General features: G+C 61.4%; 6 protein-coding genes across 6 annotated transcripts; 5 read left to right on the forward strand and 1 right to left on the reverse strand.

Moving 5' to 3' along the window:
• Window positions 1–1143: 1143 nt before the first annotated feature.
• Window positions 1144–1377, forward strand: COLE_01871 (uncharacterized protein; the record flags this gene model as incomplete). Its single annotated transcript, XM_018427542.2, has 1 exon — window positions 1144–1377. The coding sequence occupies one exon, from the start codon at window positions 1144–1146 to the stop codon at window positions 1375–1377; it is 234 nt and encodes a 77-aa protein (XP_018278780.1).
• Window positions 1378–6123: 4746 nt separating this feature from the next.
• COLE_01872 (uncharacterized protein) lies at window positions 6124–6723 on the forward strand (the record flags this gene model as incomplete). The annotated part of the gene is made up of 1 exon (XM_018427544.2): window positions 6124–6723. One exon carries the CDS (start codon window positions 6124–6126, stop codon window positions 6721–6723), a length of 600 nt encoding a protein of 199 aa, XP_018278781.1.
• A 61-nt stretch (window positions 6724–6784) lies between these two features.
• On the reverse strand, window positions 6785–7525 carry COLE_01873 (uncharacterized protein; the record flags this gene model as incomplete). Its single annotated transcript, XM_018427543.2, has 1 exon — window positions 6785–7525. One exon carries the CDS (start codon window positions 7523–7525, stop codon window positions 6785–6787), a length of 741 nt encoding a protein of 246 aa, XP_018278782.1.
• Window positions 7526–9321: 1796 nt separating this feature from the next.
• On the forward strand, window positions 9322–9838 carry COLE_01874 (uncharacterized protein; the record flags this gene model as incomplete). Its single annotated transcript, XM_018426177.1, has 3 exons — window positions 9322–9361; window positions 9442–9569; window positions 9602–9838. The coding sequence occupies 3 exons, from the start codon at window positions 9322–9324 to the stop codon at window positions 9836–9838; spliced, it is 405 nt and encodes a 134-aa protein (XP_018278783.1).
• A 709-nt stretch (window positions 9839–10547) lies between these two features.
• On the forward strand, window positions 10548–11038 carry COLE_01875 (uncharacterized protein; the record flags this gene model as incomplete). Its single annotated transcript, XM_018427545.2, has 2 exons — window positions 10548–10966; window positions 11005–11038. 2 exons carry the CDS (start codon window positions 10548–10550, stop codon window positions 11036–11038), a joined length of 453 nt encoding a protein of 150 aa, XP_018278784.1.
• A 768-nt stretch (window positions 11039–11806) lies between these two features.
• Window positions 11807–12250, forward strand: COLE_01876 (uncharacterized protein; the record flags this gene model as incomplete). Its single annotated transcript, XM_018425391.1, has 3 exons — window positions 11807–11837; window positions 11878–12017; window positions 12050–12250. The coding sequence occupies 3 exons, from the start codon at window positions 11807–11809 to the stop codon at window positions 12248–12250; spliced, it is 372 nt and encodes a 123-aa protein (XP_018278785.1).
• Window positions 12251–16443: the final 4193 nt, after the last annotated feature.

Genomic DNA, 16443 nt, shown 5'->3' on the forward strand with positions numbered 1-16443 from the left:
AACCAGCATGGCATACGAGCCTGCCCATGGTCACGCGATCGCTCAACCAGCGCCGGGACAACGTTCAGCCAGCGATTACCCCCCCAGTCGGAAGGAACTCTGGAGGACTCGGGTCGATGTAAAGTGCCTGATCTCGTGAATCAAGTCGAGATCTACACATGACCAAACATCCCCAACTCGTACTTCCACAGTCTGCGGGCGCCAGCAGTATCAGCTGAAGCTATTTCAGATCACAGGCTGGGAGAACGATTGCGGCGCATGACTTTGATCCGTAGCACCGGAGGAGCAGTTCTTAGGCTGATCTATGGAGTGATACTGTGGTCCGACCTCATCGGCGCGAACTGGCTCCCACGGATCCGCTAACGGCGCGCACCGCTGCTGGAACTGCCGCATCTCTGGGAGAACATTCTGCCGTGCGTAACGTTAGCGCGGATGAACGAGAAGAGTGCTCCGACAATCCATAGATATCGGGAAAGTCAGCCGCTTCTGTGTCTATACTGACACGCGAAGTTGGTGCGAAGGATAGACGTACCCGTGAAGCAAGCGCCCCGATCCACAATGTCCACAGCATATGCGGAGATGCGAGGGCACCTATGATACCAGATGCAGTGCTGACAGTCGAGCGCGGTCGACGTCATCGTCGCAGATAGCCCACCTTTCTGCCATCCGCGGTCGACCATATCGCCCGTCCGGAACTGACCACGGAGCATCAATGGCCCGATAACCCAGCTCCGCTATCGGTCCGGGTGTCGGGCCACTTCCTGTTGCCCGAACCGATGGATTGGAAAGATTTGCAGGCGCTCGGTCTACCGGCGCCTCCCTCCATCGCACCATCCGCACCACCGCCTCACTTCGCTTGGAGCGCGGGCCATTTCGCCCCGGTCCGTTCCCCATCGGCCCGTGGCGATCGGCGCAAATCATCTGTCCTTGCCGGTCCAGCCCGGCGTGCACGGCGGCGGGGCCGGACCGTGCGCCGGACCCAGCTCCGAGGTCGGGGCAGGCCGTGGTCGGGATCGGACATGTCGGAGGACATGGTGCAATTCCGGCATATCGCCGGCACGTCGTCGGGACATTGAGGCTTCGCGAACGGTGACCAGCAGTTGCGAAGCTGAAGCGACATCGGCGTCCACGTCCGCTCGGCGTATGTCCTTCCCGAGGCCATACCAATCTCCAACGCCGCGCCGGTCACGGCCCCGCTCGGCGAGCCGCCGGCCGGCGACTTATCGGCACAACGCTCCTGAGTTCATGCGAGATCGGGGCCTCCGTTCACGCTGCGCTGCACGGCTAAGCATGGAACAGGGCCGCACCGAGCTCCGCGTTGGCCGGCCACAGATTGCATCGGTGATAACCCCGGTCGGGGGAGGACATATGGCATAGAGGTTTGTGCGAAACGGTGCGCGGCACGAGTCGGCGTCAGCTCCACACGGGGCCTCAGACCATTTGAGAGCGGCGGCAGGGGCCGCTCGCGATGAAATTCGTCCTGCAGCCCATCTTCGAGACGGCAAAGCCGCCGACCTGCAGTTCCGCCGAACATCCCGCACTCGACGCTGAACGGTGATCTCGTGGTCTTCAGTTAGCCTGAGCCCTGATCACTCTGGCATGTAAGCATGCATAGGTCACCGTCGGGCCGGCCACGCGGTACGCAACGCGCGCGCCAAGCTCTGCAGCATCTCCCGGAATCGGGACGCGCGCCGGCTTCAGTGTGTCATCGCTCGGTGATCCACATGGGACACCGATCTTATCAGCAGCAGCGGCATACGCCCCAATCAACTGGGCGCAGTACCATATGCTCCGCGATGCGAACGGGACGGGGACCATGCGTCACACTGAAATTTGCAAGCGAGACTGCACCGGACTAATCTCGGTACATTGACTGACATGTGGTGTCGCCGGCTGCAGCCGCCGATTGACTGTGCCTGCCGATCACACCCGCCGGCGGCAACTGGCGGGCCACCGAGTGGCGGCGGGATTCCGGCCCATCTCGCTCGCTTGCACTTGTCGGAGTAACATTCAAGCTATCGGGATCTCGGGTCGGCCCGGTAGTGAGCGGCGTTCGCCCACCGATAACTCAGCGAGATGTAGCCGGCCAGCTGGCAGACGCCGTTGACGATCCCGATCACCGTCAACATACCGTTAGCGAGCGGCACTCGCAATCATCCCGGCGTTGCTCCGGCCTCCAAGTAGGATTATGCGATTCCCGTTCCGTTGCACGTCATCTCACCGTTGCCGGCGGCATCTCTCGACTGTCGTCATGCACTCGGTTGGAAGTCCGGTCAGGTGTGAGATGGAGAAATGCGGCGTCTGAAGCGAAATGAACGGCGAGTTTGGCGAGGATCGAGCACGGTGAACATGGCGGCAATCCCGGCTCCATTACGATAAGCGCAGCAGAACGGCGGACAACGAGGATAGCGATCGTCCCAAACGACGGCGTTACGGCGAGTGAACCGAGTAGTGCCCGTTGGGACGTATGCAAGACAGACCTCACCATGGTCGTTGTCGGCCCGAGATCGGCAAGCCGCCGCACATCCCGAGCTCGGTGCTGCGCTCGATCACCTCCTTCGGGCCGAATGACCTCGCCGTTGCGATCTCGAGTAACCATCGAGAGGATCTGATCACTGAAATACCGATGGCGCTGCAGAACGGGCCGAAACCGAGCTCGGTAGGCCGTCGAGGCGAGTACTGTGGAGCGGCTCATTGATGCGTTGATGTCTATCGCTAGATGAAGAACAACAGGCTGTTGATCTGTACAAGGTGCGGCAGGCTGTAGATCTTTGCCCGATGCCGCAGAGTTGCGCCTAAGACGACGTGCCGCAAAGTTGAGCCTACTAGTGACGCCGCAAATGAAAGCCTCGCAACTACGAGGAGTTGTGAAGAACTCCGAACTCCAAGGGAAAGAGACTCATCTACCGCGACCGACACCGCATTGCACTTCAGATCAGAAGTCGGAAGCAAAAGTGCCACATTCTGTCCTCATGTGCCACATCCCGGAAATCGTCAGCAATCGTCCAGACAGCATCCCAACACCGCGTGGACACTCTGTCAGATGCATGAAACGTACTAGAGCCGAAAAAGTCTGCCCCACACGGACTCGAACCGTGGACCTCGGAGTTGCTCGGATATAACAGCTCCACGCGCTAACCAACTGAGCCATAGGGCAGGCAGATGATCATGGTAGCCCGGGTGTCTGCTCAGACAAGTCTCCAGAACTCTCGCTACGCCCATAAATTTGGCCATGCAAAAATATATTCACAACTCGCGCCCGGTCTGTCGGGATACCACAACGCATTGGCTCCAAATATTGTCAGGTGGTGAAAGGCTCCAATAATCCGCAGGCCAGCAAGGTGAGCCGTTCTCAAGAGCTAATACTCGACAATGTATGGCCCCTCGTGCGTTGTCCGAGTAGACATGCATTATAGCCTGCTCATTTTGCCAGAACGGCCATATGGCTGATTGGGAGATAACCACATGGCGCGCAGCATTTCCTCGAGCCGTACGAGCCGTGGAATGTCCCACGCAGAATTGTGTCAGGCATGTCCACTGGCGCACAAATCCGCCCGAGATGACCATGCGGGTCTTGCGGCTACACGCGCGGACGACGTCGCGCCACCACGCGGGCCCGCCTTTCGGCACATGGCTCGAGCACATGCTGCTTGGACTTGGGCAGGCAATAACGGGATTGCTGGTTGGACAGAGCACCCCGCAAGTGAAGCCGCCGATATCCGCATGGTTGGGGACATGCGAACCACAGAGCCCACATGCTCGCGCACCGAGCGCGTTCCGCATGGTTTAGCCAGAACGGGATGATCACGACCGCATGGTTCCACGTCCTGCAATACGGTGCGAGCTTTGGCGTGTGCGCAGAACGGTGGGAGCGCGGTATACCCACCCTATCAGCACACATGGGCAAGCTCCAACGTAGATCTGTAAACGATCTGCGTTAGCTTGGCAGCACGGGATGCCGTCCGATGTTGCGGGCGGCGCCCGCCGACGCACGTAGACGCCGTAGTAGACCCGACGCCGCAAGCGATAACGGCGCCATACGGTGCAGCCGAGGGGGACCACAAGGTAGCGCCGACTTTGACGAGCGCTTTGCCGGGCCCAAGCGGCAAGTCACTCATACCGCTCGGTTTAACGACGCGAGGACCGCAGATCACTGAGATCGCATTGTGGTCCGGGCCGCGCGTAGAGGTGGGCTTCATGCGGCAGAGCGCGGAGCGCGCGTCGGCTGAACCGCGTTTGCTTTGTTTCTTACTCTTGGCGAGCGGCGGCTGGGTGGCATGGCCGGCCCTGCGCCTAATGCGGACTGACGAGGGCTATTGGACGGCAATAGCGGTTGGTATTTCGGAAACGAGGTTTCTATTCGGCGGTGGGCCGTGACAAGTTCCGGGACAGACCTCGGTCGGCGGCAAAATATTCTGGGCAAAGCCAGCGAGATCAGTGCGAGGCATTGCTGAACTGCAGAAATTGGCAATGGAAGGGCTGGTACGCAAGCAACGTGCCCAAGGAACGGAGCTCGACGCGACACCTAGCATACGACAATGCCGGTGCGAACGGCGCGGAATGCAGATTTGATTGTCCGGCGGACGCATCGTCCGCTGAATGCCCACGCGGCTTGGTGCGCTGGCGGCTATACGGACGCTCGGCTCTACGTCTGTGCAGGAGAGCGGACCGCAATGTCACATCGCGTCGCCTCAGACGAGCGGTCTGTGCCTGTCTGTGCTGCGGGTCTTCAGCGGGAGTGAGCGGCCCGGATCTACCGCGTCGCGGTGTCTAGCGGGAGGGAATTCATGAGGTTTGTGCGAAGACATCCAATTTCGCCAATCTCGTCTAATCATTTTTCGAGACAGACAAGGCGGTACAGCGGGCCTATCGATGAAAGTCGAGCGCGTGGTTGTCGAGCCGGGCAAGCGCTGAGGCGCCGAGGATATGGCAACATACGTCACTCGCGACTTCCCCGTGAGACTCGACTGGTCGGCCCAACGTGCTAACAAGCTTACATGCTTCCACCGATCTGCATGCCGCCCTTGAGGCTAGACGCACTGCGTTATCCGCGGATTGGCTGTACTGAATTCTGCGCGATAGAGGAGGGTATCGAGCCTCGGATTCGGATGCCTCGGCGCGGGCGTCGGGCGGCAATCCCACGGCCACCATGGTGGACAGCCGGTGCTCGGCCCAGTGCAATTCAAGACCACGCAGGTACTTCAGCGGCTATGCCTCAGGCATGCCCATATGGCGACTTCAGATTGCTACCAGCCTTGTGCTTGATGGATCTCCTTCGGAGCTTGGCGCTTGCTCGCACGCCATTCACGACAGAAGCGACACGGGTTGGAACAGGCGAGTTCCGATCGTTTCCTTGCACACTCTGACGGCCGCATCGGGTCAGATGGCTGCCAGGTGTGGGACGTGATCGGAACGCGATCGGGGAGCGGACGTGCGGCGGTCTCGCCTCGGGCCGGCGGCAGCCCCCTCCGCGGAGAAAGTGCGATGCGGACATTAACGAGTTCTCACTCGCATCCCTAACGATTATCGCGGCCTGCAATCCGTCCGGGCCTCATCGGGGCGGATCATGCTCGACTGTACATTACGAACGACTCCGGCGGCCTTACCTCCGTGAATCTGGAGTTGGCGCCCGGCTGGCTCGCGTCCGATTGTCCTGCGGCGCCGGTACCCCGCTCGAAGAACCGTGCTGGTCGGAGGAGGGGATCCGGCCCGTTGCCGAACCTTTCAAGGTTGTATTGTTCATTCCTTTGTTCTTATCATGATGACGCCCGGTCAGTCACCGGAACTGCCGCAACGATGCGTCCACCGACGCCCGATCGCACCGCCCGACGGATGGACAGCTCGCGGCGGCCCCGCGGCTGTGAGCTAATCTGTACCGGCGGCAGCATTCTGGCGAGCGGCGCCCGCCGTCGCATTCATGACCCGAGCTCCCACAGTGGGACTGCCGGCCTCCGAAGGCCTTGGGCAAACCGCTTTGTTGTGGCTGCCTTTGCCGCTGAGCCCCGCGCTTCTCAGCTTGAGCTCTCGGCAGCTCCGTGGCCGCATGCAATCCCATGACGCACCCATGTTGTTGGTAACTCCTGTAACACAAGTCCGACTTCCCAAGTCTCGGATCATCTTTGCATGAGAGGCAGCGCTGCAGGTACTGAACGCGGTGAGGTTCCGAGAAGAGGGCTGGTATTCCACCAGTATCTCCGCGGTGCTCGGGTATCCTTGCAATCACACGCGCCCATTCCGGTTTGGATCTCACAGAGGAACAACGTATGGGGCGGAAATGTTAGCGCACATAGCCTTCCCCGGCTGCTGTATTGCATCTATCGCCTCCGAGTGAGGTTTGGCGCTCAGATGCTGCCTTTGGGATCCCAAGTACGCCGGATCTCGCTGCCAACTCTTTCCATCAATGATGTGATCTCCATCCGAACATCCATCCCCCATCCCCGGTGCAACCGCGGCGCACTATCGTCACGAGTACAGGCGCCCGATATTGGCTATCGCCCGGGGCGGCGCCCAACATGCCGTATATGGCCGAATCTCGCCGCATCACGCCCGGCAAGCAACCCCCGCTCCGTCGCATCCGGCGCAGGACTGATTAGATTGTGCAGCGCAGCACCACTCGCCAATTGTCGGGTTGATCCGTGCCTGTCAATCGGCGGATCCGCGGCCGCCACATCAGGCACCAACCACATTGTGATGAATTTTGACTCTTTTGTTGTCTGCATGTGACCATCATGGCGAGCCCCAAATCCCCTTACGGGCCGGCGGGCGCCAGATTCCCAATGGAAGATCAGTGGTCCGCGACTGTGACTGAGGATGCCGCGTGGACTGCGGGGGCCGCGGGCCCGTCGGCATCGCTTGCCCTCCGGCGGATCGGATCGCGGATCACTATCAGATCAAGACCCGTGTTCAACAACTGCGAAGCAAACGCTCGACCGCGTGATCGCATCTCGCGGCAAGCTCCGGCTCGCGTTGCGGTAATCGGCGAGAAGTGTGGAGCAAAATCGGGCGGCGAGAGCTCCGCCTGGCCGTGGGCGGAGGTCTCCGCTCCGGCGGCCGGATGGTCCGTGACACGCTCTGCCCGGCCCCGTCGGCGAGCGACAGACTCGGGGAGGTGCCGCCGGGGCTGACTCGGGCTTGTCATGCGGGCCTCCACCGGAGCGTGTCGCTCCTTGGAACAACGAGAGAAGGGCGGGGCAGCCTGATCCGACGGCGTTGATCTAACTCTCCGAGCAACATAGTCTACGCTGCTGAGCGGATCATCCCATTGAGCACCGCCCGAGCGTCCATTGCCTCTAGCGCCCACGCGGGACTCGGCGACTCGGCGCTTGTCCGCGGTGGAAGCATCGGATCGATTCCCACGACGGTGAATGCGGGCAGGAGGTGTTTGCGGAGTACGTCCGCGTCCTGCAAATGCTGTATTGTAGTCTCTACGCCGCGAGGGGGCCCTGCGACCTATGCTCCCATGGTCCGATCCAATGTGCTGAGCTCTGTCCCGGTGTACGACACTGAACCCGTGGATCAATCGCATCGCCTAGATGGTCTCCAAGGCGAAATGCCTCGGCCTGGTGCGGAAGGTGGTCTGGCGCTCGGACTCCGCGCCAGTGAATCGGGGGTCGGACCCTCCGAGCTCGTTCGCGCTCGGCGCAAGTGGGACCTTTCGATGGCTCCGCAGCTTTACAACGGCTTGCTCGAATCTAGTTCCCCTGATCAGCTTTTTAGAAGGTCAGACCACCGGAGAGTACATGGTCCGCTTGGCGTGTCCGATGGCTAACCTCCCGGGATATCTCCACTGTCGGGCACTCTTCTGAGAGCAAAGAAGGGCGAGCGAAGCCTTACGGATGCTGAGCGGTGCGAGGAGTCATTGAACAAAGAATGTCGCGGGCATGATGACCATGTGATGGAAATGGCAGGCGCAAAGTGATAGCGCGTGGCGCTGCCACGAATAGCGACTATATCTGAACGTCTGCATCCATTTTCACAGCATGAGGAGAGGTCGACTGACTCCGAATGGGTACAGTCAGGCCTCCATCCTCAGAAGTCACGAAGGAACCCTGATCCTCGCACCCAGTTGCATCAACTACCACTCTTCTCTGCTCGTCATCAACATTCCCACCTACAGCCACCTAGCACACCCTCGAGGCTCATAGTTTACGCGGTGGAATTTGCATAGGCCCATGAGCCTTTTTTTCTGCATGCGCGAGATGCCCACACAATGCTGCTAGTTCACGTGACCGAACAATCAAAGTATCACTCTCGGCGGTGGATACATGTCACCACTTTGACCGAGCATTGGTGACGTGTATTCGCTCGCAGCTGTAACTTCATGTTCTGCTTTAAAGGCCATAGGAGCTTCCGTCTGCTACGCGACTTCGCGCCACCTTTAGAAGGCCGCGATCCAGCCCAGGCCGCGTGCACGCCTAAAGCTACGACGCCTCTGCACACTCCGCCGTGGCCCCCTCTTTGAACATCCGGTCCTGGACCCGGTGCCTCGAAGCCTTCCCGGCTTCCTCGTCCCAACCTTGCGCGTCGGAAGTGATCTTCTCCTTTGAGAGCGGAGCGCGGGGTTTTCGAAAGTCAATGCCTTCCACATTGTGATCTCATGGACTGGGCATACCTCAAAACCCTTGTCCTGTCATATCAGCCGACCCATGGCTCATGACATTGGCGCTCTGGGGACTCACGGAGAGGCTGAGGTATACCTGTGGGATGCTCACCCGCCGCGCCCGCAGTCATCGGGGGTGAAGAAAGGTTGGATTCCACAATCACTGCGCGGCGGCGCCACTGTGGCGTGTGTGGACAGCCCGTTCGCATTCCACGCCCGTTCCAGAAGCGGAACGCATGGACGCGTGCTCTCCAAGAACGCGTCACACCGTCGTTGGCACAGAAGAGGCATGGTCACCTGGTTCTGGTGGTCCGGGCGGTGGCGTGTGTGCCCAGATCGAGGCGTCGGCGTCCCACTCCTCCCTCCAGCCCAGCACATCGTCTTACCGTGCTGACATGATTCCTCGGAAGGACTGCAGGCAATGAAAGAAGTCGGCGCCTGACCACCCCATCGCCTACCCTTTCGTCAGGAGCAGCAACTGATGGTCGTCGGAGACGGAGGCGCGCCCAATCGGTGACGTGAGCCTGTGCAGTGGCGCTGGTGTCCACCAGCCCAGTTTGATTGCTCTCGTCGCCGGAGACTGGGGCGGCGGCTGCCTTGTCCGGCCTCATCCTTTGCCAGACATCAGGTTGGGATACATAAACGGGCCCGACAGCCTCCCAACAGCCACCACTAGCACCACTCCTCTCACTTCTCAACTCCCACTCTTACAGAGAACAAAAATGCTCTTCTCCGCCCTTGCCCTCGTCCTCGGCCTCCTCCGTAAGTTGCCCCCCGCCTCACTCTCGCTTCGCTGTCCTCCGGCGTCGCGTCTCACGCCCTCCCGCTCACGCTAACGCCAGCCTCGGCCTTCGCCCAGTTCTCGCCGGCCTGCGCGGCGCAGTGCTCGCCCGTTGAGGCGTACCTTAACAACTGCGGCACCCTCCCTACCCCGGCCGAGGGCCTCGCCTGCATCCGCGCCATCTGCACCGTATGTCTGATAGTCTTCCGCGCTGACGCCAGGCGACTACCCTGGATGAGTGCGTCGCCTGCTCGGCCCCCGCCACCGGCTTCCCTCCCGAGCAGTACTACGGCATGTTCGGATGCCCCGTGCCCACGCCCACCCCCAGCACGACTAGCACGCAGCCCAGCGCTACCTGCGGCCGTCCCGGCAAGGGTCACGGCAAAGGCCACGGTAAGGGCAAGGGCAAGGGCCATGGCAAGCACGGCGACGGTGACGACAGCGAGGACGAGGACTAAACTCGTAGCAGAACGCGGTTATCAGGGGTCCTTTAATTTAGTTGCGCGCTGCGCTTTATCTCGTTCTGTACATTGGTTTATGCAGTATCTACCCCGCACCCCGCAAAGTTTGTTGTGTTATCCTCAAAGGTGAGTATGCGTCCCTGGCGGCACAGATGGCTTACACCGGTCTGTCGAAATGTCGCATTACAAAGCGCTCAGCGCTGCAATGATAGTTAGCGTACGTTCTACGTCAGTATTAAGGAGTCCAGATTTTGGCGGAGCTGTCACTTCTGTGCACCTGCTCTGGAGATCAGCACTTGAGCATCAGGTGAGGTGTGCGGCTAAACGTTGGCCTTGAGATGTAGCACAAGATGACTGTGAAGGGGTTTTGTTTGAAGTTGGTGAGGTTTGCTGCGATTCTGAGCGACAGCTTGGAGGCGAACTGTTGTGCATAAGGAGCTAAAAGTTAAGCTTCAATTCACTTGTCTCGGGCATGGGACAAAATGTGTCTCTGGTTTACTGTTTCTCAGGTTCACAGTCTGTCAGACCGTTTCCCCGTACACGTGATCACCGCCACGCCAGCTCAAGCACAGGTGTCACCGGCTTGCACAGCGTTGGCCGATTGACTGGGGTCTTAGGTACTGCACGGATCATCTCTCCATGGTGTGAGTCGCGGCAGCCGACCCACATCGTCCCCGCGCCTGAGATCTTCCGACACTCGAATCTGATGGAGAGCAAGGAAGTGGACTCTGCGAGCTGCGGGGGACCTGCAGGTGGAGTTCTGTTGCCTCGACCTGTGCTCGGCCTATTTGCAGTGCAACATGCATGGGATGGCGTCACGTCGAGAGCGGGCTGTGAACGCGGTGGTCCGTGCACAATTGTACCAACGTGCCAAGGCCCCAAGTCGAGCTCGCGATCTCGCTCTCGGACCTCCAGCGCCTTAGCTCGCCCCAAACCGGCTCTTCTGAGGTGCACAGCAGCCAGCGCTGGCAGTGCTGCTCGTGTTCTTCCAAGTGGCGAGTACGGTGAGGATATAGTCTCCTCGACATCTCCCCGCCCTCCCTACTCTTCACCGCGCTCTCGAACCACAGAACATCCAGACGACATCACCCACTCTGACCATGTTCGCTCTTCTCCTCCTTGCTCGTAAGCTGTCTGCCCTGTGGCGTTGGTGTTGACGCCAGCCCTCGCTCTCGCGCAGGCCACCTTTCCCACTGAGTGTTACGGGGCCTGCCTCTCCTTCAGTTCGGCGTACGCCAATTGCATTCCCAACTTGAGCAACGAGAAGGACTGGGTTGAGTGCCTCAAGCCCCTTTGCCCGGTGAGCTTCTTTTGTGTGGACGTGTAGAAGCCTCCTTTGTGGCAGAGCTGGCTGACTCCAGGGCGGCGCGCTGCACAGCGATGCGCAGAAGTGCATCACTTGCGTCGGCGACGCCAACGGTCAGGATGCGTGGGCCGGCGTTGAGGAGGCGTGCAAGGGCTTGGGTGCTGGCTGGGACCTCAACTCTGTTGTGCCATCATCTAGCGCTAGCGCCAGTGCCGCCAGCGCGGCTGTGGCCAGCGCCTCGGCTCCCGCGGGTGGTGCCAACAGCGGCGCGAGCGCGGTCTCGGCGCCCTTCTACGCCGTGGCTGGCCTGGCCGCAGCCGCTATCGTTCTTTGACACTGTATTGCAGCAGCATGCAGGCCTGTTCCGAGCAACGTGCCTTTGGACGATTAGACGGTCAGGCAGCACACACCACAAGTGGCGTTCGAACAATCCGCGAGGCTCGTGAACCGGGGATCTGCGGCGGCGTCAAAGGACGACCAGTCGAACTGCACAGTTGGCACCACGGTAGAGCGTCACTGGGGTGGCGCCGTGAGCAGTGGAACTGACTTCGGCACATGGCGCCGCTGCACCATATATTATCCCACTGAGCGCCAAACCTCACTGACCTTGACCACCCACTCTCCTATCATATATCTCTGACCTACCGCATTTTGCTGAGATGTTTGCCAACCTCCTCCTCCTCCTCGCCCGTGAGCTCTACTCCTCCCTCCTCCTTCGCGCTCATCTAAGCCCTCGCCCTCGCTCAATCCTTTGTCCCCCCTGCCCAGTGCGTCACTCAGTGCATCGGTATCGCCGACCTCAATACCAAGTGCGCGCCTCTTGCGAACGACCTCCCCGCCTTCGCCGACTGCGTTAAGCCCCTTTGCTCTGTACGATTTAGCTAAGGTTTAGCTAATCCCAGGGCGCTCAGCGCGCTGAGCTCGAGAAGTGCACTAAGTGCACCTCCGAGGCTAATGACGAGCCCATCGAGCTATATTGGGAGAGATTCGACATGGTGTGCTCTGCTGCTGGCGTTAACAATGCAGCGTCAGCTGGGGTCTGCGCTGTGGCCGCGCCCCTCCTCCCTGCTCTTGTTGTCGCTTTTGGTGCCGTCCTTCTCTAAGAGGCTGAATCCCTGGGTTTCGGTTGACATATCGGTAGTAGTAGGATGCAGGATTGGTTCCTATTGAAGTCGAGGTGGCAACCTGACATGTAAATCGCACATCAGTCTGGCAACCACTACGTTAACAACCCAGGTACATTGTAGTAGTGGCATTCTCACAATATTCATGATTAAACCGCGGCCAGCGCGGGTTCTACTGACTACCTAAGTCCCGCTCCAGCGGGGGGGTTAGTAAAGATTTCGGGATGTCCGATCCAGCGTCCGGGGGCGCTCCTCCGGCGAGGGCGCCAGGCAGCGCGAGGCGCTCTTCCAGGCAAAGATGCCTAGGAGTGGCAAACAGGCTTAGACGAGGATGATGTCGTCGGGGCGCACGTCGGCCTCGCTGACCCAAAGCTCCTCGTATTCCTCGTTCTCAAAGTAGTCGCGCTCGTCAATCTCCTCGCAGTCCTCCGTCGGGGTAGGCTCGGGAGCCGGAGTAGTGGAGCTCGGCGAGGGCGAGACCGAAGGCGAGGGGGACGCCGACGACTCAGTGGTGGTCGAGGGCGAGGGGGACGCCGTAGTCGAAGTCTCAGCGGACGACGAGGGCTCGGCAGGCGACGAGGGCTCAACCGACGGCGAGGGCGCGACCGAAGATGAGGGCTCAGCTGATGGCGAGGGCGCAGCAGACGAGGAAGGCTCAATCGACGGTGAGGGGGCGACCGACGACGAGGGCTCAACGGACGAAGAGGGCGCAGCGGAAGGGGAAGGCTCGGCCGACGGCGAGGGGGCGACCGACGACGAGGGCTCAACGGACGAAGAGGGCGCAGCGGAAGGGGACGGCTCGGCCGACGGCGAGGGGGCAGCTGAAGACGAAGGCTCGACCGACGACGTTGGCGTGGCAGAAGACGAGGACTCAGCCGACGACGAGGGCGCAACCGAAGGTGAGGGCTCAACCGACGACGAGGGCGACGCCGTGGAGGAAGTCTCGGCCGACGTCGAGGGTGACGACGACGGGAGTGCTGAGGACGGGAGCGCCGACGACGGGAGTGCCGACGACGAAGGGATCACATCACTCGAGGATCCGGCCGAAGGGGAGGGGAGCTCGGAAGACGAGGACGTGGGCGAAGAAGATGGGAGCTGAGACGAAGTGGGGAGCTCAGTGGAGGTGGCGTTGGGCTCACGCGTGCGCGTCTCGGTGAACGTGGTCCACGAGGTCGAGGTCACGGTCTCAATACCGTTGTCGTTGGTCGGGACGGGGATATCTGTTACGGTTGCGTTCGACGGCGCGGGCTCGGTCGTGGTGGACTCGGTGGGAACCTCGCTGGTAGACGAGGGAAGTACGGTCGAGTTCGACGAGGTGGGGAGCTCGGTGGTCGTGGGAGCAGCAGTGGTCTCAGTCGCATTGGTGGTGGGCGCGGGAAGGAGGTCGGTGGTCGTGGCGTTGGTCGGGAGAGGCTCAGCTGTGGTTGCAGTTGGGACGGGGCTGTCAGTCGGGAGAGGGACCGCAGGAGAGTCGGTGGCGTTTCCGGTGGGGACGGGGAGCTCAGTCGTGTTACCAGTGGGGACAGGGAGCTCCGTGGTGTTGCCAGTAGGCTCTGGGATGACTTCTGTAATGTTACCAGTGGGCAGGGGAATGGCCTCAGTGCCGTTGACAGTGGGCGAGGGGAATGTCTCCGTAATGTTGCCAGTTGGGAGGGGAACCTCGGTGGTGTTGCCCGTCGGCGAGGGGACGGTCTCAGTCGTGTTGCCAGTGGGCTCTGGAACGACCTCCGTGGTGTTGCCTGTGGGCTCTGGAACGACCTCCGTGGTGTTGCCCGTGGGCTCGGGAATCACCTCGGTGGAGTTGCCAGTGGGCGAGGGGATAGCCTCGGTAGCGTTGCCAGTGGGAAGGGGAATCTCGGACGTGACATTGCCAGTGGGGGTGGGAATGTCCGTCGAGTTGCCAGTCGGAAGAGGGAGAGTGGGGCTGTCGGTCGAGTTACCAGTAGGGATGGGCTCGACGACAGTGTCGGTGGTGGTCGGCACAGGATCGGTGCTGTCTGAAGGTGTTGGTTCAGCGGTTCCAGCGGGGTCAGATGAAACCGAGGGCTCCGGCGAGGCCGACGTAATCGAAGGCTCGGCCGAGGTCGTCGTCTCAATGGACGGCGAGGGCTCGACGGAGATCGTCACGGACGGCGACGACGTGGGTTCAGCAGAAGCCCAGTCCGAGGTCTCAGCGGAAGGCGAAGGAAAAGTAGGGCTTTCCGTGGGCCAAGCAGAGGTCTCGGAGGCCGAGGGGTCTGCGGATGCGGACGTCTCGACCGACGCAGTCGGCTCGGCAGAAGTAGAGGTCTCAGCAGAAGCCGAGGTCTCTACTGAAACCGTGGGAGACGGCGTGGGCTCCACAGAAGCTGAAGTCTCTACAGATGGCGAAGGAAAGGCAGAGCTCTCCTCGACGCCAGCAGAGGTCTCGATAGAGGCCGACGGAACAGGGGCGCCCGAAAGGTCAGAAGGCGACGGCGTGGGCTCAGCAGACCAGGCCGGGGTCTCGGTCGGGATGGGCGTGGGGTCCACGCTCTCCGAGCCAGAGACAACCGGGAGGGCCGACGAGTCGGCGGAAGGGCTGGGCACGTCGCTCTCCGACACGGTGGGCGAAGGCGAAGCGGAGTCAATGGGCTTACCCGTCACCGAAGGGTTGGGGTCCGTGGGAGTGTCCGTGGGGTCTGTGGGGGTGGGTGCATCGGTAGCGGAGGGAGAGGGGTCAACAGAGCCGGATGGCTCGGGGTGAGCGCCGGAGGGGTAGACATGGCCGCCACCCTCGGTGGGAACCGGGGCGGCGGGGGTCCCGGTCGCAGAAGGAGCGGGAAGAGCAGAACCGATGCCCTCAAGGCCGTTGTCGCCGGGGAGTTCAGAGTCTACCTCATTGCCGCTGTTGCCGGCGTTCTCCTCGGGTGAAGCAGACGGCGCGGGGGCCGGCTGCTGCTCCTCCGAAGAGGAAGTCGGCTGAGGCGAGGGGGCGGGCTGCTGAATGCTCTCCTCCGGCGAAGGAGTCGGGGCAGGCTGCTCGGAGGTGTTGTTCTCCTCCGGAGCAGCCGAGGGAGCGGGCTGCTCGTTGTTGTTGTTCTCCTCAGGAGCAGGCGCCGGAGCAGCCGAAGGAGCGGGCTGCTCAGGGTTGTTCTCCTCGGGCTGAGGTACAGGAGCGGGCTGCGCTGACGAGGAGCCCTCGTTGCCTGAGCCGGAAGTAGGCTGAGGAGCGGGGGCAGGCGAGGAAGTGGATGTAGGAAGGGTGCCACCGGGAGTCTGAATGCTCGGGGCAGGCACCCAGTTGGGGCCATCATCGGTCTCCGTACCCGAACCAGTCGGGGTGGGAGAGCCGCCAAAGTCAGCCGATGTAGTGATTGCGGGAGCAGGCTGGGCGCCAGCGCTGCCAGAACCCGAGTCACCGCCGGTCGAACCAGTCGAACCAGTCGAGCCTGAGTTGGAGTTGCCGCCTGGAGCAGGAGCCTGCGTGGGAGCGGGCTCTGGTGTCCACGACGAGGTCCAGGTCGAAGACGAGGCCGAAGAAGGGGTAGACGTCGACGAGGGGGCGAAAGTTGGCACAGCGGTGGCTGTGCCGTCGGCGCCCATAATCACGACGTAGTCCCACGAGCCATCAGCCTCCTGCGTGGGCTGGAGGATCATCTCGAGGGTCACAGTCGGGAGGAACTCGCCGATCTTCTTGTTCATCATCGACTTGATGTAGTCGTCCGCAATAGCCTGCGCCTTGTCGTAGATGTCGCCGTCATCGGTCGGCGTGGGGAGCGCCGAGGATGTGAGCGTGGGCGCCTGCACGTACTGGGAGTACGACAGGGTCGAGAAGGTCGCCGCGCCAGACTGGATGGCCGCAATGTCCGACTCGTTCATCTCGGGCGGCACGGGAACAGTGTCCGAGCCGTTGAGACGAGCCTCCCATGAGGGGTGACTGAAGTCGGGCTTTGTGGGAGTCCAAGTGGTAGACGGGGAGGCGGTAGAGGTGGCCTCCTCAGTAGGCGTTGCCGACACCTCAGGGTCAATCTCTGGCGTCTCAGAGGCAGAGGGATCAGCCTCGGGAGTCGGGAGGATGGAGACACTGGGCGATGGGGTGGCGGTGGCAGTAGTGTTTGACGACTCGGTGGAGTTGTCCGACGGCTCCGGCAAGGAAGCGGTAGGGAGGTCAGTGACGGTCGTGTTGTCAACAGAGGTCGAGTTATCGACGA

The sequence above is a fragment of the Cutaneotrichosporon oleaginosum genome, assembly GCF_008065305.1.
Source record: "Cutaneotrichosporon oleaginosum strain ATCC 20508 chromosome Unknown ATCC20508_contig02, whole genome shotgun sequence".
Lineage (NCBI taxonomy): Eukaryota > Fungi > Basidiomycota > Tremellomycetes > Trichosporonales > Trichosporonaceae > Cutaneotrichosporon > Cutaneotrichosporon oleaginosum.